The sequence below is a fragment of the Schistocerca americana genome, chromosome 3 (genome assembly GCF_021461395.2).
Source record: "Schistocerca americana isolate TAMUIC-IGC-003095 chromosome 3, iqSchAmer2.1, whole genome shotgun sequence".
NCBI lineage: Eukaryota > Metazoa > Arthropoda > Insecta > Orthoptera > Acrididae > Schistocerca > Schistocerca americana.
The window spans coordinates 386,044,023-386,070,284 of record NC_060121.1 but is presented as its reverse complement, the minus strand read 5'-3'; the positions used below and the strand labels follow the sequence as shown (position 1 = coordinate 386,070,284).

Genomic DNA, 26,262 nt, shown 5'->3' with positions numbered 1-26,262 from the left:
TGCATTGTTACTTTGTGCCAGGAAGGGCTCTCAACAAGGGAAGTGTCCAGGCGTCTCAGAGTGATTCAAAGCGATGTTGTTCGAACATGGAGGAGATACAGGCAGACAGGAACTGTCGATGACATGAATCGCTCAGGTCACCCAAGGGCTACTACTGCAGTGGATGACCGCTACCTACGGATTATGGCTCTGAGGAACCCTGACAGCAACGCGACCATGTTGAATAATGCTTTTCGTACAGCCACAAAACGTCGTGTTGTGACTCAAACTGTGCGCAGTAGGCTGCATGATGTGCAACTTCACTCCCGACGTCCATGGTGAGGTCCATCTTTGCAACCACGACACCATGCAACGCGGTACAGCTGGGTCCAGCAACATGTCGAATGGACCGTTCAGGATTGGCATCACGTTCTCTTCGCCGATGAGTGTCACATATGTCTTCAACCAGACACGTTTGGAGGCCACTCGGTTAGGCTGAAGGCCTTAGACAGACGGCCCAGCTAGTGCAGCAAGGTGGAGGTCCTGCTGTTTTGGAGTGGCGTTACGTGGGGCCGACGTATGCCGCTGGTGGTCATGGAAGACGCCGTAATGGCTGTACGATACGTGAATGCCATCCTCCGACCGATAGCGCAACCATATCGGCAACATATTGGCGAGGCATTCGTCTTCATGGACGACAATTCGCGCACCGATCGTGCACATCTTGTGAATGACTTCCTTCAGGATAACGACATCACTCGACTAGAGTGGCCAGCATTTTCTCCAGACATGAACTACATCGAACATGCCTGGCATAGATTGAAAAGGGATTTTTATGGACGTCGTGACCCACCAACCACTCTGAGGGATCTACGCCGAATCGCCGTTGAGGAGTGGGACAATCTGGACCAACAGTGCCTTGATTAACTTCTGGATAGTATGCCACGACGAATACAGGCATGGATCAATGCAAGAGGACGTGCTGCTGGGTATTAGAGGTACCGGTGTGTACAGCAGTCTGGACCACCATCTCTGTAGGTCTCGCTCTATGGGGGTAAAACATGCAAAGTGTGGTTTTAATGAGCAGTAAAAAGGGCGAAAATGGCCTTTACGTTGATCTCTATTCCAATTTGCTGTACAGGTTCCGGAACTCTCGGAACCGAGGTGATGCAAAACTTTTTTTGATGTGTGTAATTGAACGGTTTGGGCAAGGTGTTAAGGTAGAAGTGTAGCACCGTTTGTTTTAACACTGGCAACTTGTCTGGCATTTGCTACCACGTTTTAGTGTTGACGGTCTTTTTCGACACTAATGTCCACTATATCAAAACGTAATTCAGATCTCCAGGATATTGAGAGTGCCATGGGAACAACAGTGGCTGACGTTAAACTACGATTCGAGCTATTGTCAGAATAAGTACAACCATTACATCAAAGGTGATTTCATATTTTCCAACCTTTCAGTACAATATTCTTTGTTATACTGAAATTTGATAAGATAAATTAATTAGTAATGTATTTTTAAACTTCATACACACACCGTTGTTCGTTTCCATTGTTGGGTTTTTAATCCACTGTCTTAATCATGGTTCCTTAACGTCTATTTTCTAAGTCTCAAATAGTGATTGCAGGAAAGGTAAAGAGATCAGCGACCTTATGCTCTTCGTTTCGTCACATATGATAGCAAAAGTAAAGGCGGGGCCATTTAAAAAGCATTATAAGTCACATCTACTGTTAGAAAAGCGCTTTGAAAAATGGGGTTAGAACTCCAGGACAAACTCAGTTTATCAAGAGACGTTTGCGTTACAGGCATCCCTTGCCTTGATCATCATGAACAGAGAAATCATCAACTTAATTGCAGCTGTTGCCTGTGTAAAATAATTGCAGTTCTTGTTCAACGTGTGTTATAAATTGGTCTGGTATTCTTAGCGTTCGCTGCGCCAATTTCTTTGAGATCATCGACAGTGTCTGTATATGGCGAAGCATTGGTGCTAGGTTACCCGAGTCTTGAATCATTACAGGACCATGGTAGCAGCAATTTGTGCTGTCGATAAAATATCGCCATATCGATAAATTTTCCAAAAAAATCGTTACATGTCGGCTATATATTTTTCACCGGTATATCTTCTATTATGTTTTTTTTTCACAATTTTCGGTAAATATTTGACACTTATTTTAAAGTTGCAGTAGAACACGATTTTAATTTCATTGTGAGAAGGAATCTTACTATTTTTTGAGCTTTCATCATGTCCAGTCTTTCTCTTCGACTGTGTGAATTAAGTATAGGTGGGACAAAAGAAGACCAATTTCAATGGACGGTCGGGAGGGGGGAGGGTGGGGGGGGGGGGGGGGGGGGGATGGCGGGGTGAATGGAAAAACAAGATTTCCGATGTGGAGAAATAGCACACCAGTTGCGTTAAAAAGTGTGCTATTTCTTCACATCGGCATTCTTCAAAAACAGTTGCTGAAAATAATGAATAAAAATCTAAATGACAAAATTGGCCTTTGCGGTGGGCGGAGACGTGTGAGGGAAAATACTGACGTAATCGGCGCTTCTAACAAACTGCAACGTTTACCTTCACCCCGCAGTTTTGACACTACAGTTTCTGGGTCGCTGGCATTTGCAGATATGAAAAACCTGTGAAGTCGACATGATGTGTTCCGGAGAAATCCGATATGTGACGATACCGAACGATGGGCTGATTGGACACCATTTATGGTGCAACTTGCATGCACTCACCATTTCTAGCAAAATGGTTATCGCCAAACATGAACTTGCATCGTTTTCCTTGCAATTCTTACTCTAAGGGGAATAAGCAGACTGCTAGATTGTTGATGTATAGAATATCTATTAACAAATCTATACTTAACTATGTAGCTCTAAGGCCTGTGGTACATCTACAATGTGTAGCCTATTTTTTATAGGCCGGTACATCGAAATCTTTTCCATCCGTATATCATTACTTTTTTCGATATGTCGAGGGCCGATAATAATACTTTTTTAAATATGGATATATCGGATTCCAGATATTTTTAAAAATATCAACAGTCCTAGAAGCAATCCACCACTTCTTCTGGATGATAATAGCATGAATGATGATCCCTGGCTGTCACAAGATATAGTAAAAAATGTCTTCACCAGGTACTACATATTCTGAAGAAGGTGGTTTTAAAACCGTTGAAACTGTGGTCTAGATTTAATAAACCTGCATTTTGCAACTGTTTAGCTGTTATATCTAACTTATCAAAGCTCTCGCATGCACAGTTGGTGAAACACGACCATGTTCAAAACCTCAAAGCCTGTAACATTACTTTTCAGCTTACTATTTGTTTTTTATTCATTTTTATTTGTAAACTAAAGACTGAAGAGCAGAAACTTCATCATGTCTATTAAGATAAGTGCAAAATGGTTCAAATGGCTCTGAGCACTAAGGGACTTAACTTCTGAGCTCATCAGTCCTCTAGAACTTAGAACTACTTAAACCTAACTAACCTAAGGACATCACACACATCTATGCCCGAGGCAGGATTCGAACCTGCGACCGTAGCGGTCATGCAGTTCTGGTCGCTCGGCCACACAGACCGGCGATAAGTGCAAAAATAGAGTAAAAATTTTGAGATTAGGGTTTAATGTCCCTCAACGACAGGTCCGTTAGATACGCAGCACGCTCGGCCTAGCAAGCATGGGGAAGGAAACTAGCGATGTCCGTTTCATACGAACCATTCTACCCAGTGGCAGATGCTGTGTAAGAGCACAAAAGCAAGTGAACACCCTAACTGTCTACACCTTGCAGATTTATTGGTTATTTTTCCTTGAATGCTGTTAACCGTAAGATAGATGTGGTAATCTGAAACATATGGCGCTTAAATCTATCATGGTGTGCTACATTGCTAATCCTGCAGACTCCATAAAACTTGGCATCATGGTTCGCCAGCACATCTTCGGTTGTGCACATGTTAAGAAGACTTGGCGCACTCGCAAATGGCATGACGTATTTGCCTCGTGGGTCGAATACATAAGGATCTAATAAATAATGTGCGCTATTCATGGGCTGCACAGCTACCACTTACCACTCAACACAAGTTTACGTCAATGCCACAAGGTGGTAGCACTGCAGTAGACGTTTATCCCCTGTTCGCTTGGCATAAATCCCACTAGATAATAGCACATTCCTCACACATGCTAATTCACTCATTACATAGTAAAAATAGATTTGTCATCAGTATTTGTTTCACTGATAGAAAAACCAAAACCTGTTTTGCTGGTTTCTCAATGTCTTATAGTATATCAATGGTAGGCAATTAAAACCTCGTAACTCCTTTGTCGGCGATAACTCGTAATTCCGGTAACCAGTAACTCCACAATCAAAGAGAGATTTCAAAGTGCATGGATTTCTCTAATCTGTCAATAACTGGGCTTCTAATATACAGTTCTACATGAAGAAACTTTCTGTATCACTTTACATTATTTTTTAAGAAATCGTTTTTGCTTCACCCACAAAATTTGAAAAAAAAAAAAATCGTAGTTACGAGGTTTTCATTGCCTACCTTCGATATGAGTTTTGGATTTTATCACACAGTTGTCCTGTTGTTTCTCAACAACGAATAGGATAAGAACCTTTCTTCGAAACACAATGACGGAGAATATGCTTTCGGCATTGGCAGAGCTTGCAACTGAGAAAAAGGTTGTGAATTATACTAAAGATTCAGTCACAGCGTAATCGAGACATTTTCACAATTTAAAAACAGGCGCTAGGCATTTCTTTTTAAATCGGCAATGTCAGTCATGCTGCCGTGTAGTTTTCTCTGTTTTAACGTGTACTTGCAGTGCAGTGTAATACGATAATACGCAGCTCGTGGTCTCGCGAACGGGGTCCCGTGTTCGGTTCCCGGCGGGGTCAGGGATTTTCACCTGCCTCGAGATGACTAGGTGTTGTGTCGTCCTCATCTTCATCATTCATCCCCATTACGGTCGGAGGAAGGCAATGGCAAACCACCTCCGATAGGACTTTGCCCAGTACCGCGGTGCGTGTCTCCCGCTTCGTCCCCTACAATCTGTCAAGGACTATGGGACCTCATCATCATCATATGGAAAGATAGGACATTTCATTAGAAGAAATTATGGTATTTTTCTGCTTCAGAAAATGAGACTTGGTGAGTGACAATACTTTAATAATAAAGTATTAATGTTGGGCTGACGAAGTGGAGAGTGTTAAATTTATGTCGTTCTTGTCCTAAACTGTACTTAATTACATACAAAAGAAAAAAAATCTACAAAAACAATTCTTTCTCTCGTCAAACAAGTTATGCTCATTATTATTGTTATTATTAACGTGCTACTATTACTGTTATTGTTATTGACAGGACTGCAATTGCATAAAATTGCTCAAATCATAAATGTTATACAACAGATGCTATTTCACACTTTCAAGTTTATCTGAATGCAAAACTCTAGTAAAACCCAAAATGTATATGGGCTACTCACGAGCCGTTTACTGGTTCAACCATTCATCTTGGCCAAGTCCGAGCAATGACGGAAAACCTAGATTTCTATAGCCGGACGGGAATTAGATACTCACGCTCCCGATTGGTAATCTCCTTGTGTTAATCAATGCGTCATCTAGCTCTTTTTCAGTACAAAAGCGAATCCTTATTTTCATTGCGCTTATATAGTAAGCTGTCTGTACACTACTTGCCAATTCACGCCAAGGCGAGTGTTTAATATTTTACTTGAGTAATTGGTGTTTGTGATCAACATATTTATTGTGCGGCTTGTTTTCAGAGACTTTGAAACACTGGTGCACTTAATGAAGGGAAGCCTCGGATCCGGTATACTATCCATGCCGCTGGCTTTCCTCAACGCAGGCTTGCTGTGTGGTCTAATCGCCACGTGTGTTGTTGGCGTTATCTGCACATATTGTGTGCAGACACTGGTAAGTTTATCTCATCGTAAACAAAAAATGGTTCAAATGGCTCTGAGCACTATGGGACTCAACTTCTGAGGTCATTAGTCCCCTAGAACTTAGAACTAGTTAAACCTAACTAACCTAAGGCCATCACACACATCCATGCCCGAGGCAGGATTCGAACCTGCGACCGTAGCGGTCTCGCGGTTCCAGACTGCAGCGCCTAGAACCGCACGGCCACTTCGGCCGGCCATCGTAAACAAAGTTCGATGAAAACTCGATCTGGTATCATGGATGATGCTCTGTGCAGACAGACTGTGGTGTCATCATCCGCCAATGGTTCACTGGACGTTAGTACGGTGGGACATGTACAGTGGTTGGACAAAAATATCCAGACACTAAAAACATACCATGCCTGATACGGTGTAGGAAAGCCATTGGTATTCAAAACAGCTTACAGTCATCTTGGAATTGATAAATACAGGTGGTTTTCGAAGGTATCTTATACCATTCCTGCAAAACTGACAAGTTGAGGTAACGATGTGGAGGTCTCCAAAGTAGACCACAAAGACTTAATAATATTGAGATCTGGTGACTATGGTGCCCAAGTGAGGCAGGGGGGGGGGGAGATTTTATGCCCACAAAACCAGTCCTGGACTAGGTGATCTGTGTGAATAATGACGCTGTTGCCTTGGAACACGACATAACCATTGGGAAGCAAACAGTGTGCAATTGGATGGCCCTGACCAGCCAAAATGGACATATAATCCTTGTCATTAATAAAATCTTGCAGGACAACCATGACTGCCGAAGTTATTGCCGATCCCCTGCCATGTTTCACTCTTGAGACTTTAACTCGGCCAGTGTGAAACAAGACTCATCTGACCCAATGACTTTATTTCATTCCTCTATGGTCCAGGTTTTATGTCTTTGACACTACGTTTTCGAGTTATCGGGATTTTCATCACTGATGTGTAGTTTCGGAATTCCAGATCGCCCTGCTTATGGAGCTCCCTTTGTGTTGTTTTGATGCTGACAGGGTTCGCTAGTACGACATTTACTTCTGCCGCGACTACTGTAGCTGTTGTCCTCTTCTTTTCCATCACAGATCTCTTCAATGACTGTCCATCACGACGACTCAACACACACTTTTGTCTCCGTTATGACTTTGTGGATGATGTTTTCGCTTTCCTGTGCGTGGTACAAATTTTTTGTACGGTGCCTCTTGAAACACCAAATACTTCGGTACCCTTCGTTATAGAATTACCCACCAAACGAGAACCAACAGTTTGGCCACTTTCGAATTCACTTGCAACATACTAAGAACATTGTGCATGTGCCATCATGGTGGGATACAACAGCGCAAGCCACCCTGTCAACTGTATGCATTTTTTGCAGTGTGTCCAAACCCCTGTAGATATCACACCGATTTTCCGGCTGTTAATATCGACTTTCCCAATTCTAGTAACTCCTCAGCTAACGATGTTTTAAAGAAATGATGAGAAACAGGTGTTAATTATTTGTGGAAAGTCGTTTTTGTTGCAACACGTTACATTCACATGAATCTCTCCGACAGGTAACGAGAACATACATTTACACGTAAAAACAAAAGCAATGAGTGTTTATACGATACAGCATTACCGTAGTTCCAGTAAACACATATCAAATGTGCCTATTGATTAGCTGATGACAACAAAGGGCTCACATGACCACAAAGCGCTCACATTACTGATGCACGATGTGTAACTTTCTCACACATGCCAAGACGTAGGTGTCACCTAGGCACAATAGGAAATCTGGGAACTGTCCATTATGTAATTTGGCCTTTGCTCTGGCGAGGTGGTGCTCGTGGGAAGGGTCATCGCTCGGAGTAGGTGGCATCATGGTGGATATTTGGCGTCACGAAACGACCAAAGTTATCAGCCAATGGCCGTGAGGTCCCAGCAGTGTCTCTAGACAGAGTTACGACCCTAAGAACTTTCGCTCCTTGATTACAACGTATGAAAAAAACAAAAACAAGTGACTCGCAGACAATTATTCCTGGTTTGCTCCCAAACAGATGTAAGGTACTTCCTCTCTACTACACCTATGTTCTTTTTTTGTGGAGAACACTGAAAATGTATTTACCAAACTCTCTTCCCTTTGCAAATTACGAATTATTTCCATCTTAATTAAGATGGGAAATCCTACACAGCACCAAGCATTATTTTCTTGTAAACAACTCAGCGATGCGCCTCTTACCATCACACCCCATTAGAACCTCAACATGGTATGGGGATTAATTTTTCAAAAGGACTTAGTGCTGCAGACGGATGAAGAACTATGTGTGATCTGGAAGAGACATGGGAGATCATGTACGCCAACGCTCAGAAGAGATCAAGATAAGCCCTGGCGCAACATCCCACTTTTGAGTGTAGTTCGCTTCCAGAAGAGGTCACAATCATTTGTTACTGCTGCGGCGTGAAGCCATATTTTCCACGCTCGGTGTGGTATTTTAAATGCTAGAGCTTCAAGAGTATGTCTTGCTGTTGTACATATGACCCAGTTTGTGGAGATTGTGACCAGCCACTTCACGAAAATTCACAATGTGTGTTACCACCTATCTGTGACAATTGCGGGAATGATCAATCTTCTTGATCCTTGAAATGTGCTAACCTACTCAAAGAATACAAAATCCAGAAACTGAAGGTCATAGGTCTCCTCTAGTATTTTGAAGCACAGGAAAATATGATCGTTTGTGCTCAGTCTCATTGGTATCGGTATTTGGCACTACTGTGGCCAGGTTGTCAGCAGTATCTTGTGTATTTACTCTCTCGACGTAGGCATTTGTAGTCGTGCTAATAAACTTGACAAGGGCGATAGGCTACCTGCGGCACCATCTCCAGGAACCACTTCCTGCACCCATCCAGAAAAGCAGCGGTCTCCTCCGGCGTCTAAAAGTGGTAGGGTTCTCTCTTGGGGACCCTCTCCCCATAAATCCACTGATCAGAGATATGACGTCAGCCAGTGGCTTTAGGAACCTCAGACTGTGGCTCCTATGGCTTCCACTCTACTCTCATTCGTGCACCCACAGTGACTAAGCCTTCACAAGAGTCTCGATAGGTAAGAGATGCGAATTATGAGAAAGTAAAGTCTAAGGAGAAGGTAATTCTGGTAACCACAGAGGCGCCTGATCCCACCACGCCGCCAGACTCCTAACAAATGTTTGTTGATGCTGGTACACTGTTACTGGTGGCAAGCAGTGATCCTGAGACATCAACTGCCCTCTTGTTCTCGTCATATCTAACCAGGACACCGTCAACCTGATGAACTGCAATGGATATTACTGTTGCCTGCCAGAACTGCAACTAATTTTCTCTTGATATGCTGTCTGTGTTGCTCTCCAAGAAACTCACTTCACTGATGACTATGCTCCATGCATTCTTTCAGAACCATACTGGCCTTGAAAACAGATCTGCACATTGGCTCACACAGATTTCCCTCTTCATCATTTTGGAAACAGTAGCAGTGTGCATGCAAACAACCCCAGCAATCACCATTTGTAACACTGATTTACTCCCAGACAAGGCACTTATTTACTTTGAAATGACCACCTTCATCTAACAACCCTCCCACCTTTTCTCCTACTTTGGGATTTCAGTGCACAGTGGGGAAGTACCACTTTGCCTAGTAAGGGCCTCCTGATTGATTAGCTTATTTCTGATCTTAATTTGTGTCTCCTTAATGATAGGTACCCTTATTCACTGCAGTGCCACCTGCAGAACATTTTTATATATCGATCTTACGATCTCTTCCCCCAGTCTCATGTCTTTGCTATAATGGTCGCTACACAAACACAACGACCTTTGTGGCAGTGACAACCTTCTGGTGATCCTCTCACTTCCACATCTGTACCCAAATGTCTGACTACCACGTTGGACTTATCAAAGAGCCAAGTGCCAATTTTAAATTTCTGTTGTCATCTTCCCCCTCTCCTTGTCAGACTGCATTGTCTACGTTGTGTGAGGTGACTCTGATGAGAGTAACTGCGCTGTTGGAACTGCTGTTCCTCTTTCTACAGGCCGCTTCCCCGACCAGCCGGTGCTGTTGTGGGCCAAAGACTGTGCAACAGTCACTCAGGATCGTCGAAAGCTCTGCAGTCTCTCAAGAAACATCCTTTCACAGAGCACCCTTCTCTCTTTGAAGCTGCTTCACGCTACTAAATTTTACTATCTAATTAAATGCAACAGCAAAGAATTCTAGAAGCACTATGTCTCATCTTTGGAAATGTATGCCTCTTCACTCCGGGTGTTTGTCATACTCCAAAGTATTCTCGGCCGCCAAATGTGAACAACTATTCTGGGTCTCTTCCTTCATGATGGTAGTCTTTGTAAATGTGACCCGGTTCTTGCTCAATACCTTGCGATGCCCTCTGTGTCTGCGTCAGCATCCTCTTCTTACCTGGATACCTTTCAGTTAAATATTAAGAGAAGTTGAAGACATCATCCCTGTTCTTAACCCCTTGTCATGCTAAATTATATAATGAACCACTCACCGAATGGAAAATGCTTCAGGCTCTTGAGTCGCCACATGATACAACCCCAGGCCCAGATTAGATTTAATGTTAGATGATCTAACAACAGAATGCTTCTCAAAGACTCTATTTACTCAGAGTCTTCAACTATTTGCTATTTTTGGCTAGAAGGTGCTTTCCCTTCACAATGACGAGACAGTATCACCGTTCCAGTCATTAAACCAGGCAAAACCCTAAGACCAGTCGACAACTACGACCGATTAGCCTCATGAACAAGCTCTGCAAACTGCTTTCGAATGGGTTGTTTCCCAACAATTATATTTGGTTCTCGTATAATGGTACCTTTTGTTCCCACACTAGTACGATTTTTGGGATGGATGATTCACAACTGGCCGTCTTGTTGAGCTGTAAACAGCAATCCGACAGGCATTTTATGAATGCCAATACCTCATTATAATCTTTTTTAACTTATGTAAGGAATACAACACCGCTTGGCGGCAGCACGTTTTACTGTGTCTGTAGAGGCTCCCTATCGATTTTTATTTATCAGTCTTCATCCCACAGGTAGTTTCTGGTTAGAGTTGGCACATCTCTCAGCTCCCCAGTGACCCAACAGAACAGCGACCTGCACGGCTTCATGCTGTGTGTTACACTTTTCCTCGCCACCATCAGTGGACTCTAGACCCCCGCCGAAAACGTGCGAGATGATGCAGTGATTAGTACACTGCAAACGCATTCGGGAGGACAATGGTTCAAACCCTTGTCTGGCCATCCTGATTTAGTTTTTCTGTGACTTCCCTAAATCGTTTCAGGCAAATGCCGGGATGGTTCCTTTGAAGGGGCATGGCCCACTTCCTTCCCCACCCTTCCCTAATCCAATGAGATTATTAACCTCGCTGTTTGGTCGCCACCCCCAAATCAACAAACCAACCAAACTCCATCAGACCAGTGGCTGGTAACCCCAGTCCTGAATGTTGACATTTGGAATAGCTCCCAATTTGTAACCTTTTCTGAACCTAAGTTCCAAGTCGCCTTCCAAAGGGCTTCTGCTGGATCCTTTCCCTTAGCTTCCAATTATCTCCCACAAACACAAGAGTCATGCATTTCTATCATCATACCACTTCCAACCTGTTGGTATCCCAGGAAACGAACTGGCTGACTGTTTGCCTATAAAAGTGATACCCAACATTTGATTTCATGACCCTAGATACAGATTTGCTGGTACAAATAAGACCTCTATTTGCTCAAAGATGTATCTACATCTGCAGGAGTGGCTCCCTCCAATTCACTCTGTGCTATGAAATAAACTGCTGATCCACTGCACTCATACTATCACTCCTCCTGGAAAAATTCACCACCCTGTGTGATCTCTGCATCAGTCATACCAGATTAAACAACTGATTTATTTTATGTAACAAGCCGCCCCCAAATTGAAGATGTAAAGCTGTACAGGCAGTAGCTTACATCCTGATGAAGTGTCCTCTCTTTCTGGCACTCTGTCTAAGCATGGTAGTCTGAATTCTTTACCTCTAATATTGATGAATTACTGAAAAGACACCTGAATAGGTTCTCTGTTTTCTCATTGAAAGTGGTTGTTATTCTCAGATGTAATGTTTCCAATTACTTTCATGATGGAATTGCATATTTGGAGTTATATGCGGTTGGCCACATTTTTCTGTCACACTCACTTTCCATTTTATGTGTAGCATCCTGATTAATAGTGGGTGCTGTTTCTCTCTTTAACACTTTGAGGGTAACAGGTTGGGGCTGGGATGGATGTGGGCAGCCTCACTCACATGTAGACGCCTGGGGACCACTTGCCTAGCGATCTTATTATTTCCTTTACCTTGTTTTAGTATTGTTGATACAACTGATCTCCATTACTTTTCTAGCCTCCTCACTTTTAACTGTTATAAATCTTCCAACTAGAAGGCATTCTATACTCGGTATTTGTTTTTTCCATTAATCAGGTTGGTGGCAGTCAGAAACAGGTTGGCTTTCTCTCGCCACAGATGAGATGTGGGAGACCCCACACCTATTCTAATCTATATACTGACCTGACTCATTTACCTCTAACTCTCCCGAAAATATTTCTCAACTCTGGCATCAACATTGCTCTCAGTGCCTTAATTTCATCACTTCTATACACTTTCATAATTTGATCAAATTAGAGAAAAGATGTCACATCTACTCATCATTTCTAGTATGGAGTTCTCTCCTCCAATGCCTGATATTAAGAGAAGTGAGACAGAAGAAAAATTCTTTTGGGTAAGGAATGACACAATTGAAGCATGGTGGGAAACGTTCTGTGATTTGCAGATAACTTAACAGGAGACATAATTTTAGTCAGCACATGTTGAACTAAGGAATTCTTGGTGTATTTTTAAAGCTTACAAATGTTGGGAGATGTCTGTCAAACATGAACTCACTTTACAGCACCTATTCTCAAAAATTATGTTTGAGTATTCTCTGGCAAAAACCTCAGGTACTGGTAGTTCAGTCCTTTTCCCAGCAAATTACTCAGTTCAGCCATTCAAGCTAATGTGTAACCATTATGTTCCATTCTTCTCCTCACTGTGTGTTTGTCCTCTACTCTGGCTAGGTACAGGGTTCACTCTACTGTCTAGTTGAAAGAATATGGCAGCTCTGTTACTAATTTGCAAACATGAAGTGCAAAAGGTTGCCAGCAGTATCAGAGGTATTTGCTTTGCTATTACTAGAGAAGAATTCTACAGTATTGCAAAAGGGTTGCTCTTTTAGCTTACACAAAATAGTAGTTTTAAACTGCTCCCATGGTAAAGACTGAATGTCATCAGGTAGAGCATTAAACAATTCTAGGGCCACCATTGGGAAGCTGTTTTGGGTCTTTGCTAATCGACGCCTTGGCATATCGATACTGTCTTTGTTGCGAGTGCAGTATTTGTGAATTTCATTTCTCTTTATGTGGAAGAGGCAGTTCAATATATACTGGCTGTAAATAACCAGAACTCCTAACCTGGTGAAAATTGGTTTACAGTGGGTTTTTTTTTTTTTTTTTTTTTTTTTTTTTTTTTTTTTTTTTTTTTTTTTTTTTTTGCTTGAAGTTATGATTCTCATTGCTTTCTTTTGCAGTAAAAGCCCATTCTTGCAGCCTACAGAATGACTCCAAAACAACAGCCCAAACTGATGTGGCTGTCGAATATTTCTTAGTACACAGTTAGTAGGTATTGTTCTGGTTCTACACTTTTCAGTTTCCTCAAGAGGTACAGAACCCATGAAAGTTTGGAACATACATGTTTGGTGTGCTGTTGCCAGGTTAATTTGGTATCAATGAGAAAGCCCAGAAGTTTAACATCTGCTGCATTGCCCAGTGCTCCAGTATTGCTGAGGCTGCATATAATCCTCTGAGTTTTTTCTTCATTAATTTTCATTTTGTTCATGATAAACCAGGCCTTAGCTTCATTGAACAAGACTTCTGCTTGTTGGACTGCCTGTACAACATTCTCTCCTTTTCAGAACAAGGTTGTATCATCCGCAAACTGCAAGGTGTGCCCATTGGAGCCTGTTTTATTTACGAAGATAAGGAACAGCAGGGGCCCTATTACCGATCCCTGTGGCACACCATGCTGTAGCTTCTTCTCACCTGAATCAGCTCCTTGCATGGAGACCATCTGTTGTCTGTTTCTCAGGTAGGATTCAAGAGTTTGCAGGACAGATCCCCCTATACCATATGTTTTTAGCTTTCTGAGCAGGGCCTTATGTGGGATGCAGTCAAATGCCCTACTAAGGTCACAGAGTACTAGTGCTATAGTCTCTTTGTCTTCAAAACCCTGACTTATGTTTGTAACTAAGTCAAGTACAGCTGTTGTTGTTGACCTGCCCTTCTCAAAGCCATGTTGCGCATCATAAAAGAGACTGTTTCCTTCAAAGTAACTTAATAGTTGTTCTTTCATTATCAAGTCCATCACCTTCGCTAGTACTGGTATTATAGATATGGGCCTGTAGCTAGACACTTCATGTGGGCTGCCTTTTTTGTAAACAGGCACTGTGCGCGCTACTTTCAGGAAGTCTGGAAATTCCCCTGCACGGAGGCTTTTATTTATTGCTACTGTTAATGACTGTGCAATTTCACTGATTATAGTTTTTAACATAGTACAGGACATGCCATAAATATCAGGGCTCCCTTAAGATTTGTAGCATTTTACAATTTTTATTATTTCTTTTGGATACACTCTCTTCCACATTACCATGCTGCATTTATTCTCAAATTTCACAGCAGCTGCAGGATCTATTCGAAAGTCAGGAATTTCATCTACTGCATTTTCCACTATCTTTATAAAATAGTCATTAAACTCATCTGGACTACAAGAATTAGAGCAAGAGATGGGCTTTTTCCTGTGCTCATTAACCAGATCCCATGCTGCTTTACAAGGATTGTGAGCTTCTTCAAAAAATCTGGCATTGCTTTCCTCCTTTGCTATTTCTACTTCCTATCTGTAGACCCTTTTGGTCTGTAAATGACTAGGGGACAATCTATCCTTAATGTCTATATCTTTAGCAGCTTCGACCTTGTCATTTAGTATTTGGACAATACAATTTATTTTGGCTAGTCTAGCAGTATATCACTTCTTTACTTTGCTAGTTCTTTGTCTACATTTGGATTCAGCATTTGAATATCTCTTGGGTTTTAATGGAAAATGTTCATTAAATTTCACTTTAAGAATGCAGAATTTGGTGGCAATTCATCAGTTATTTGGTGCCATTCTATAGAAGACACTGTAGTTTTGAAATCATCTAAGCTTTTCTTTGTAATAACTCTATTTCTGAATACATAATTTGAATGCTGGGAATTTGTTGTGTACTTACTGAGTTTGTCCATAACTTCATGATTACCACATGATGATCTGCTAGTATAGGGTCCACCACACTCACTTTGTAGTCCCAACTATTTAAGTTTGTCACAAGTGTGTCAAGACAAATAGCTCCTCTTGTTGGTAGAGAGTTTCCTATGAATAGCCCTTAGCTACTTACTAAGTTCATGAAAGCTCTTTCTTTATCATTACCTTCTCCAATATGAATGTTGAAGTCTCCACATAAAGCAGTTTTTGTCGCTAAGTGCACTAGGTGACACAGACAGCTTTCCAACTGGTTGAGGAAATCATCAAAATTTCCATCTGGGAACAGTACACAGAAACAACAATAAAGTTGTTATCTGACAGTCCCAAAGCAGCTGATTCTACGTCTAGACCTACACAAAATTTACTTAAGTCAATTTTACTGGCACTGAGTTTGCTATTTACATACACAGCCACACCACCATGGATGGTATTTTCTCTACACCATGCATTCACCTTTTCTAAATATTCAATGTTTCCGTAGTATTCTGTTTATGGTTGGGCTAGCCATGACTCCAACAGCAACCGTTATATTTAATTTCATTTTATACTTGTATCTGTTTTATTGTTGTGACGTTATTGTAATCTAATTTATAACTTACATATGTCTTGTGGTATTAAATTACTATCATAGTAGAGTTATACTCATGTATTTTGATAATGTTGTATCTTAACGCTGTCTGTCCAGCTGAGGCGGTGTTCATCAGTATTCACAAGGCATAGCAAAATTCTACAGATGATGTATATGAAATAACATGTGAAAGCTTTACCTCTAATTTTCTTGCTGTAGAACCGAAAGACAAAAATCATTGTAATCGGAAAATGATATCCTGTCATGATGGCTACACTGGCGTTGCTACCTTCAGTGCTGCTGACAATTGTCACATAAGGAAACTATCATACTATTTTTGATGCCATGTCGTCTTCCTTGTTCAATCTCTTGGTCTCATGCTACATATAGTTCTGAAGAAGCTGGTGCGCTTGTATTACTTTGCCACTGTAGCAAAGGATATACTTCTCTCTGCCTAGTAAAGTGATCCCTAAATTGTCAATACTATTGCTTAATGTTTCTGGATGTACAATAAAATTGAATGTGTGAGCTTGAGGTTGTGTATTAATACTGAGCATATCAAAACTTGTGAAACATATATGAAGCTACCATCAGTGGGAATTATTGATAATACCCTCCCCAGTAACTCATAAACTCCAGTGAAGTACAGTCTCTAGGCTTCTTTGTGTTTACTGATCTAATTATATACAAAAATGAGTTCAAAACTTATTAGTGTGCTGAAATGTACAAATCATTGTCTGTATTATGAGACCTTAGGACAAATATAAAATCAGAAAGTTAAGAATGATTCTTACTGCTTGTTGCTCACTAAATACAGAATGCACAAGACTCTGAAAAATTTAATTCTCTAAGGACAAACTTGAGGAAAGAAGCTAAAACAGTGAGAGGCTCAGAGAGAATGTTTTGTTTTTTGATCATAGAGGCAAACCATTTTCAGTGATATATCAGTGATGAACAACTAACGTGTACAAAATTTCTGATGGTCATTTGCTTCATACAACCTCTATTCCCTCAACAGATAACTGTATATGAATCTTCGATGCTCCTTACACCAATTTTTCATCCACCTTTTTTTTCTTCTGCTTGCAACAAAGTAGAGGACTTACTACAGCAGTAGCATCTTGATCATCCAATATTTCATTGTGCAGTCTAGGGACATCTAAAATAATGTTGCTGTATCAAAGCAGCCATGCCCTAACAAGGGAATCCAGTCCCAAGGCTATATAAGTTAGCCTATACTTCTGGTCAGTGTCAATTTGGGTCAGGCTACTTCCCAGGCAACTGTGTAGCAAGATCCATTCTGATGGATCACAGGTATTACAAAAGAATGAGGTGCAGTTGTCTGCCACTATACAATGAATTCAGCACTTGACAAACAAATTGAAAGTGGTATATTAAGTGTAAAAAATGCCAGTATTCTGAAACTGCATACATAATGCCTCACTTCGTACTATACTTGTTCACAGCATGTGTTGTTCCACTGGTGTGGAATGCAGAATGTTTGTGCTCTTTTAATTTTGTTGCATCTTTATTTACACTCACAGATATGAGATTTGAAATTTTGGTGTAATATGAGTCAATTATTATAGTGAAAACCATTGTATGTGATTATTTTATGTGATTTATTTGATAATAAATCATATTAGTCACTTTTGGTGGTGTTCTCTTGTCTTAAGCAGAGCAGTATATTACATATACATAGATTTTTCTCCCCAGTTTACAATAATTTACCAGTATTATTTATTTGCAAATGCTCATGCTGGCCAAAGAGAGAGCTAAATCTCAATGAAAAAGTTTAAACAATGATAAGAAGGTTCTAAATTAGTCCCTTTGGCAAATAAATGAGATGTGCATGCTAGTGATTTCCAGGAAAGATAATAAACAAGAGCCTACAAACGTCTATATTTTGCAGTGGATGTCAGATACTGGTAGCTGATGATGATGATTATGTATTTGAATATAAAAAAATGTAACAATATTGTCTTGCCTGCATTGGCCAGCAATGATATTCTATACCTTATTATGAATCATTAATCTGAGATTATTATAGCTTTGTAATGACTGAACCATGTTTCCATTAGCATATGAACATGTCCCCCCCCCTCCCCCCAGCTTCTCCCCCCCCCCTCCCCCATACACATTATACTCTGTAAAATCTGTAACAAAAAACCTTCTTTGATCATTTTGCATAATGATATGTCACTGCCGAATGGGAATAAAGTACACAGAATGCAAATAATATCGAATCAAATCATGTTTGTGTGTCTTAATTATGCACAAACATAACAATGTTATGTTGCAATATAGAACATACAACAGTAAATGTAATTGCAAAACATTAATTGGGTGCCTCATGACCTGTTTGCATTCTCCAAGATGTTGATGACACCGACTGAAAATCAATCAGTTATTAGGAGCTAAAATTACGATTACCTCCCAGCCCCTTCCCAAATTTGTTGTACAGAACATAAGTATTTTAGAAAATTTATTAGTGCAATTTCTATAATTTTCTAGAATAATTAAAACAACATTCATTTTTGTAGGTGAAGTGTTCCCATATCCTCTGTAGAAGATCCAAGGTCCCAACACTGAGTTTCTCTGAAACAGCAAAAACTGCATTTCTCATGGGCCCACCAATTTTACACAAATTTTCTGGATTTTCTGCGTAAGTATGCATAAAAACTTATGAAATACTCATTTGGTTTTAGCTGAGTACATTTAGCTGTAATCATTAGCCTCATTCAAACAATTTAATGATTTAACAGATTTGCCATAGAGAGCTATTGTCTCTCACAGATGATTAAAACTTAATTTCATTCATAAGACTTTCTGTATTCCATTTAATTTTAATTTGGTCACATCACCTACAGACTATCTAGCATAAATTCACTACCATAAATGAAAAATTTTGATTATGCTAATGGAAGTGGTGCCTTCACTTTCAGGGGCTGTATAAATACTTTGTTGGTTATTGACTTACTGGGCTGCTGCTGTGTCTACAATGTCTTTGTTGCAAGAAATATACAACAGGTAAACAGTAGCTGAAATGTAAGTCACTAAATGTAAATCATTTTAAAGAATGTGAGTAACATTCACAAGAAGAAATTGCTGATTTTCATTAATACCATACTGAGAAGCTAAAATATTTTCAATTTTAGTTTGGTATTGTTAAATCATTTTATTTTTATTGACGTTTAGTCATAATAGAAACAATTTTTTTTATCTACTACAATAGTGGTATCAGATTTCTAGCATTTAACCCCAACTCCCAATTTGCTGCTCTCTCTCTCTCTCTCTCTCTCTCTCTCACACACACACACACACACACACACACACACACACACACACACACACACACACGTCAAAAAGTCTCAAAACACCACTATGATTATACTGAGTGTGTGAGTGAGACTGTGTATCTGATGGAACCTTATAATGTGAATTGTCTTGGACTGAATTTTATTTTTCTAATGTGACATTATAAGAGGGGTACAAGAGTTCAGACATTATGTCAATAGCATTTGAAATTTATGTCATGTGCTTGAATTCACTGTTAACCCCGTTGTTATGTAATGTATTCATTAGGGAAGCACTATGTCATATTGGTAAAATAAGCAGACACTGAAGCAAAATTTAAACCACTCAGTTACTAGACATCCTTAAGAATTATTGCAGATGATGTCCATTGCAAAATAGTGGCAGTGGGTAATGTTTTATGGAGTATTTTGTCAGAGTAGGTCTACAGAATGTACTACTCAAATGAGTATGAGCGGACCTGGCAGAGCTCTCCCTAATGGAATATACTGTACAATGCAATAGGTGTGGTATGATAACTTGGTGTTCCTTGTCTTTGTTTGGTTACTCATAAATAGTTGTAATGTTATGTGAACTTCACTGCCCTTTTTTTAACTAATCTGTGCCTGCTTTTATTCTAAGAAGCTCAGTAACGTATGTAAATACCGTAAATGTAAATTTGATTAAAAAAGTACTTGACGTGTAGTACAGTGCAGCTGGACAGCAAGAAACTCTTTAGCACACAATCCCCGCAATGATAGTAGTTGTGAATCTTTGAGTATGGACTTAAAAAAATAAAAAGGACATGTTACTAGGGCATCGCTCAGAACATATTGTTACATTGAATGAAAATTGCTATTTCAGTGATAAAACCGAGTAAAGTATGTGTAATAATTGCCAAACATTTATGTATACATATTTTCTGGAAGTGAAGAATAGAGATATCTTGATTTTGGAAAAGGAGGTGAACTTCATCAATTAACAGAATTGTAAGTGTACGAAGTTCACTAAAATACAGGAAAGGAAATGCATTCTCTATAGTTTTCATTCAATATGTAACAACCTCGCGTAATTTCTTAATTGAATTATGTTCTTGTATAATAGTATGGTGCTGAACTCCACTGACCAATTTTGATGCATTAGGACATGTTGTTTGAAGTAAGTTTGTGTGCCAAGCAATCTCCTTTTTTCACAAAAAGCAGATTGCTGTTTGATCTTATTTACTTACAACAGTGGTCACTTAGGTATGAAAAGCTATGACAACTTGAGCTCAAAGCTATCCGCAATATGGCCAAGTAACCAACAGAGTCATATTTTAAATCTTAAAGAACAATAACGTCCTCAAAATTATAATACATCACCAACTGGTGCAGAAGCTGATCATTTAAGGAGGCAGCAACCAAAATTCAGGTACCAGTTACAACTCAAAGTAAAGTCTGAAACAAAAATCACTCTCTCTCTCTCTCCAAACACAAATATAAATATTCATATTATTAAGATAAAAGTTATTTTATATTAGTGCCTGAACAGCGATAAATTGCTAGGCAATACCTGATGAGTTAGAGCATTAGCTGTGGTTGAGGCCAATTTCCTCAAAAATCACAGCAACAATTATTCACAATAATTCACAGAGAATGGAAGACATTCTGTCTGCAATGTATCAGAATTGAGAGGAAAGTTCGCCAAATACATTAGCCAAACACTGCAATAACAGTTAAAAAGTTCTAACATATTATCAGTTGCATGACTTGTCTCTTTGAAATGTATACCAAGGCTGTAGGGTAGTTTTGCCACACACTGTACACCTATGGACAGTTTTTCCACATAGTATATAGTGAAGTACAATATTCTATGTTGTTGTGTTTAGAAATTGTCAGTAATGCCCATTGTTTTCATTTTCAGGTTGCTGAGTTTTACATAGTAAAAGACTGGCAATTTCAGTATTATTTGCTAATCATGGCACCCTTATTGATCTTAATCAATTGGGTCCGAGATCTGAAGTATCTTGCTATCTTCTCTCTGCTGGCAAACATATTGTTGACTTTTGGACTAGGAATCACCTTCTACTACATTTTTAGTGATTTGCCACCCATTATTCACAGTGGTTTGCCACAGTTTTCTTCTTGGGAACAATTACCACTGTTTTTTGGAACTGCCATATTTGCACTAGAAGGCATTGGAGTGGTAAGTTACATCTGCTAAATGACTTCCCCACTTCCTCTTCCACACACCTTACACTCATAAATAAAAAGTCGTGGAAAACAACTAGCCTTTGAAATACTGTGAAAACTGCTTTATGTTATCAAAAATCAGTTTCCCTTCTTATTATTATTATTATTATTAGTGTTATTATTTTGATGAGGCAACTGTTAGTCAATAGATAAAAACAAATATTTAAAGACTAATGATTGGAACATGCCATTCTTCTGCAGTTAGGGAAAAGGATTGGCATCCATGCATTACTTATGAAATATAAATTCTGTACCTCTGGCTTGTTGATTTCATTCTGTGTAGAATCCAGTTTCTCAGATTTTTAGCTGTCGGTAATTCAGAATTTATCTTAACCTTTCATGCCTCCTTTTACTTCGGATCTTCAATGATACCAGTATGCATGTATAATTATTGAAAAATCCCAACATTTCTCTCTGTCTTTTCCCAGGGAATGAAATCACTGTATCTGGAAAACATTTACCGTATTTACTCGAATCTAAGCCGCACTTTTTTTCCGGTCTTTGTAATCCAAAAAACCGCCTGCGGCTTAGAATCGAGTGCAAAAAAGTGGAAGTTCTGAAAAATATTGGTAGGTGCCGCCACAACTAACTTCTGCCGTCGAATATATGTAGCGCTACACAGGCATGCTTTGTAGGCACAGAGATAAATACTGGCGCCAAAACCTCTGCGTCAGTAAATAAATTAAAAAAAAAGAAGGTGGAAGACGAGCTTTTTTTTCTCCGCCCCGAGTTTCGACCACTGCATTTTCATGCATTATCCAACAGAGTAAATACAAATTCTGTATTGTTCATCTTCGAATGTAGCAGAATTTCAATGTACTACGGAAATCCGACTGGCAAGACTTTTAGGGATGCTTGTCAATATGGCCAACTCTACGTTCTGAATTTTTTCCTACCTGTGAGAAGAGATGGTTGCTAATAGGAACCTGACGAAATGTGAATCACATCCAGTATTATCACAGTCTAACATTATCTTCACCATAAGAATAATACGAATATAAACATTTTGCCGTGTATTCTTTTTTCGTGTTTGCTGCTATCTCATTTAAATACTGTCTGCCTAATAAACTACGAAACTTGAGTGAGACAACAGCAAACACGGAAGAATATACGTATCGTGTCATGTTTATATTCGTATTATTCTTATGCCTAATAGTGATCCAGTCAGAAATGAAGCACGGCAACTGACTAGATTTTTAAATCTAAGATGACTAATTTCTGTGCAGCATTTGATGTACTAAAGAAGTGGCCGCAAAGATTTTCAAACGGAGAAAAATTTTCGCCTACCTCTCGTTCAGAATATGTTCTATCACACGCAGTCTATTATTTGGTTCTTGTTGATCACTATCAAAGAAAGCAGCAGTGTAAGTAACAACAAACAGCAGTCTCTTGCCATTGTTTCGCTAATGAGATGATTCCTCTCCTTTTAGTTTTTTTTTATTGTAAGCGGCGGTAGCGCGCACAAAAGCAAGCCATGCCGCAAGCGGCAACAAGCCGTAAACACGCACTATCAGAATGCAACAAACAATGCATGACACAGTACAATAATGCATTTTCAGCTTAGAGTGACGTAAACACCTATAACAAAGAAAACGGCACTTATCAGATCAAAGCAAAATAAGCAATCGATTCAAACCAGACGAAGCACGTGAAAAAGGAAGGGTACCCGTATAAATACGGATGGAGCACCTGACGCATAGCAATGGCTACCTGGTAAAGCTTAACTGTTAAGATTACGACTCGAACCAAACTACTGTATCGTCTTTCATTCGACCTAAATTGGATCTCATATTACAATGGACCAACTTTGTTTCGATTTGGAGGTGCGGCCTAAAACTTTTCTCTCCCCTTGAATTTTGAGTCTCAAATTTCTGGTGCGGTTTAGATTCGGGAATTTTTTTTTCCTTTATTTCGAGTCTCTTTTTTCAGGTGCGGCTTAGATTCGAGTGCGGCTTAGATTCGAGTAAATACGGTATGTATTTTAAATTAGATATGATCACTTTTAGCAACTAAATATAATCAACTTTATGTATCCCATTACAAAGACAAAAAAATTTATTCTTGCTAGTATTATAGTAAAATTGATGAAATACTTTCTTCCTTGCACTGAGTGCAACATTTCTTATAAAGAAATAATAAAAGTTTTATTAGTGGGACATCTTGGGAATTTAAGTAAACTTTTATTTTGTTTCTGTAGGTAATGCCATTGGCTAATAAAATGAAGACACCAGCACATTTTGTTGGTTGTCCAGGAGTGCTGAACATTGGTATGACGATTGTGGTTGCTTTGTATGTGAGTGTAGGTTTCTTTGGTTACCTAAAGTATGGTAGTACTACAGAAGCCAATATTACACTGAACCTACCAACATCAGAAGTGTAGGTATCAAAATGTTTTAATATTGTGTGATTGTAGTATTAACATTTTTAATGATTCTTGATTCATTTAATATGATATTCATCAGTTTCATTCTTGTTACTTATTGCTCAGTGTAACATATGTACTTGAGTGTAAGGTGATCTCAAATATGACACCCCCTTTTTTTTTAAGTCCCTTGAGATAATTTTATTTTTAATATTTGAAATTAATCATACTTACAAAACGTTTCACAGAAATAAAGTACCTACCTAAAAAGTTATCATAGTACCTATTCTAAACTTATGCTATTTATTGATTATTTGCAACCTGATAATACAGGGAGAAATAAAATAAACAAAATGAAATAGTTTACATTAATTTTTTATCTTCACTTCCTTTTTTGCCGCTTATCTAAGCCAGTTGTTTGGAATATCACTTCCTTTGACTAAAGTTTAGATCTGGGCTACTATCAGTCACAGCAGTGTTTTTTTTTGTTAATAGGATGACAAGGCATCTGCTCCACATAGCCAATGGGACGATACTTTCATGTAACTAACGAGAGGTGAGAAGAGGGGCAATGAATTATTTGCACCAAAACTGATACACTTCTCTTCCTCACTGTTACAAATATCTTGACTGATAAAAATATATATATGTGCCATTACATCCCACCCTTACCTCCACCTCAGAAATTACCGAACAAAAGCGCTGGCAGGTCGATAGACACACAAACAAACACAAACATACACACAAAATTCAAGCTTTCGCAACAAACTGTTGCCTCATCAGGAAAGAGAGAAGGAGAGGGAAAGACGAAAGGATGTGGGTTTTAAGGGAGAGGGTAAGGAGTCATTCCAATCCCGGGAGCGGAAAGACTTACCTTAGGGGGAAAAAAGGACGGGTATACACTCGCACACACACACATATCCATCCACACATATACAGACACAAGCAGACATATTTAAAGACAAAGAGTTTGGGCAGAGATGTCAGTCGAGGCAGAAGTGCAGAGGCAAAGATGTTGTTGAATGACAGGTGAGGTATGAGTGGCGGCAACTTGAAATTAGCGGAGATTGAGGCCTGGTGGATAACGGGAAGAGAGGATATACTGAAGAGCAAGTTCCCATCTCCGGAGTTCGGATACGTTGGTGTTAGTGGGAAGTATCCAGATAACCCGGACGGTGTAACACTGTGCCAAGATGTGCTGGCCGTGCACCAAGGCATGTTTAGCCACAGGGTGATCCTCATTACCAACAAACACTGTCTGCTTGTGTCCATTCATGCGAATGGACAGTTTGTTGCTGGTCATTCCCACATGTAGGCAGGTCAGTTGGTAGATCACGTGGGTGCTTTCACACGTGGCTCTGCCTTTGATCGTGTACACCTTCCGGGTTACAGGAATGGAGTAGGTGGTGGGTCGCTTAGAGGAAGCCTTCTTGGTTACCCAGGCCTGCCAACCCAAAGTTTGGTACAGATTTATTGATGACATCTTCATGATCTGGACTCACAGTGAAGAAGAACTCCAGAATTTCCTCTCCAACCTCTACTCCTTTGGTTCCATCAGATTCACCTGGTCCTACTCCAAATCCCATGCCACTTTCCTTGACATTGACCTCCACCTGTCCAATGGCCAACTTCACACGTCCGTCCACATCAAACCCACCAACAAGCAACAGTACCTCCATTATGACAGCTGCCACCCATTCCACATCAAACGGTCCCTTCCCTACAGCCTAGGTCTTCGTGGCAAATGAATCTGCTTCAGTCCGGAATCCCTGAACCATTACACCAACAACCTGACAACAGCTTTCGCATCCCGCAACTACCCTCCCGACCTGGTACAGAAGCAAATAACCAGAGCCACTTCCTCATCCTCTCAAACCCAGAACCTCCCACAGAAGAACCACAAAAGTGCCCCACTTGTGACAGGATACTTTCCGGGACTGGATCAGATTCTGAATGTGGCTCTCCAGCAGGGATACGACTTCCTCAAATCCTGCCCTGAAATGAGATTCATCCTTCATGAAATCCTCCCCACTCCACCAAGAGAAAAATATATCTAAAAACAAAGATGAAGTGACTTACCAAACGAAAGCGCTGGCACGTCGATAGACACACAAACAAACACAAACATACACACAAAATTCAAGCTTTCGCAACAAACTGTTGCTTCATCAGGAAAGAGGGAAGGAGAGGGAAAGACGAAACGAAGTGGGTTTTAAGGGAGAGGGTAAGGAGTCATTCCAATCCCGGGAGCAGAAAGACTTACCTTAGGGGGAAAAAAGGATAGGTATACACTCGCACACACACACATATCCATCCACACATATACAGACACAAGCAGACATATTTAAAGACAAAGAGTTTGGGCAGAGATGTCAGTCGAGGAGGAAGTGCAGAGGCAAAGATGATGTTGAATGACAGGTGAGGTGTGAGTGGCGGCAACTTGAAATTAGCGGAGATTGAGGCCTGGTGGGTAACGGGAAGAGAGGATATATTGAAGAGCAAGTTCCCATCTCCGGAGTTTGGATAGGTTGGTGT

General features: G+C 40.0%; 1 protein-coding gene across 1 annotated transcript in view; it reads left to right on the top strand.

Moving 5' to 3' along the window:
• LOC124606882 (proton-coupled amino acid transporter-like protein pathetic) overlaps positions 1-26,262 on the top strand; it is a 129,861-nt gene that overhangs the window by 51,905 nt on the left and 51,694 nt on the right. The window contains exons 4-8 of the mRNA XM_047138978.1: positions 5,759-5,909; positions 18,384-18,505; positions 18,786-18,870; positions 21,037-21,318; positions 23,563-23,741. Of these exons, the coding sequence (XP_046994934.1) occupies positions 5,759-5,909; positions 18,384-18,505; positions 18,786-18,870; positions 21,037-21,318; positions 23,563-23,741 (819 nt within the window). The remainder of the gene's footprint in view (positions 1-5,758; positions 5,910-18,383; positions 18,506-18,785; positions 18,871-21,036; positions 21,319-23,562; positions 23,742-26,262) is intronic.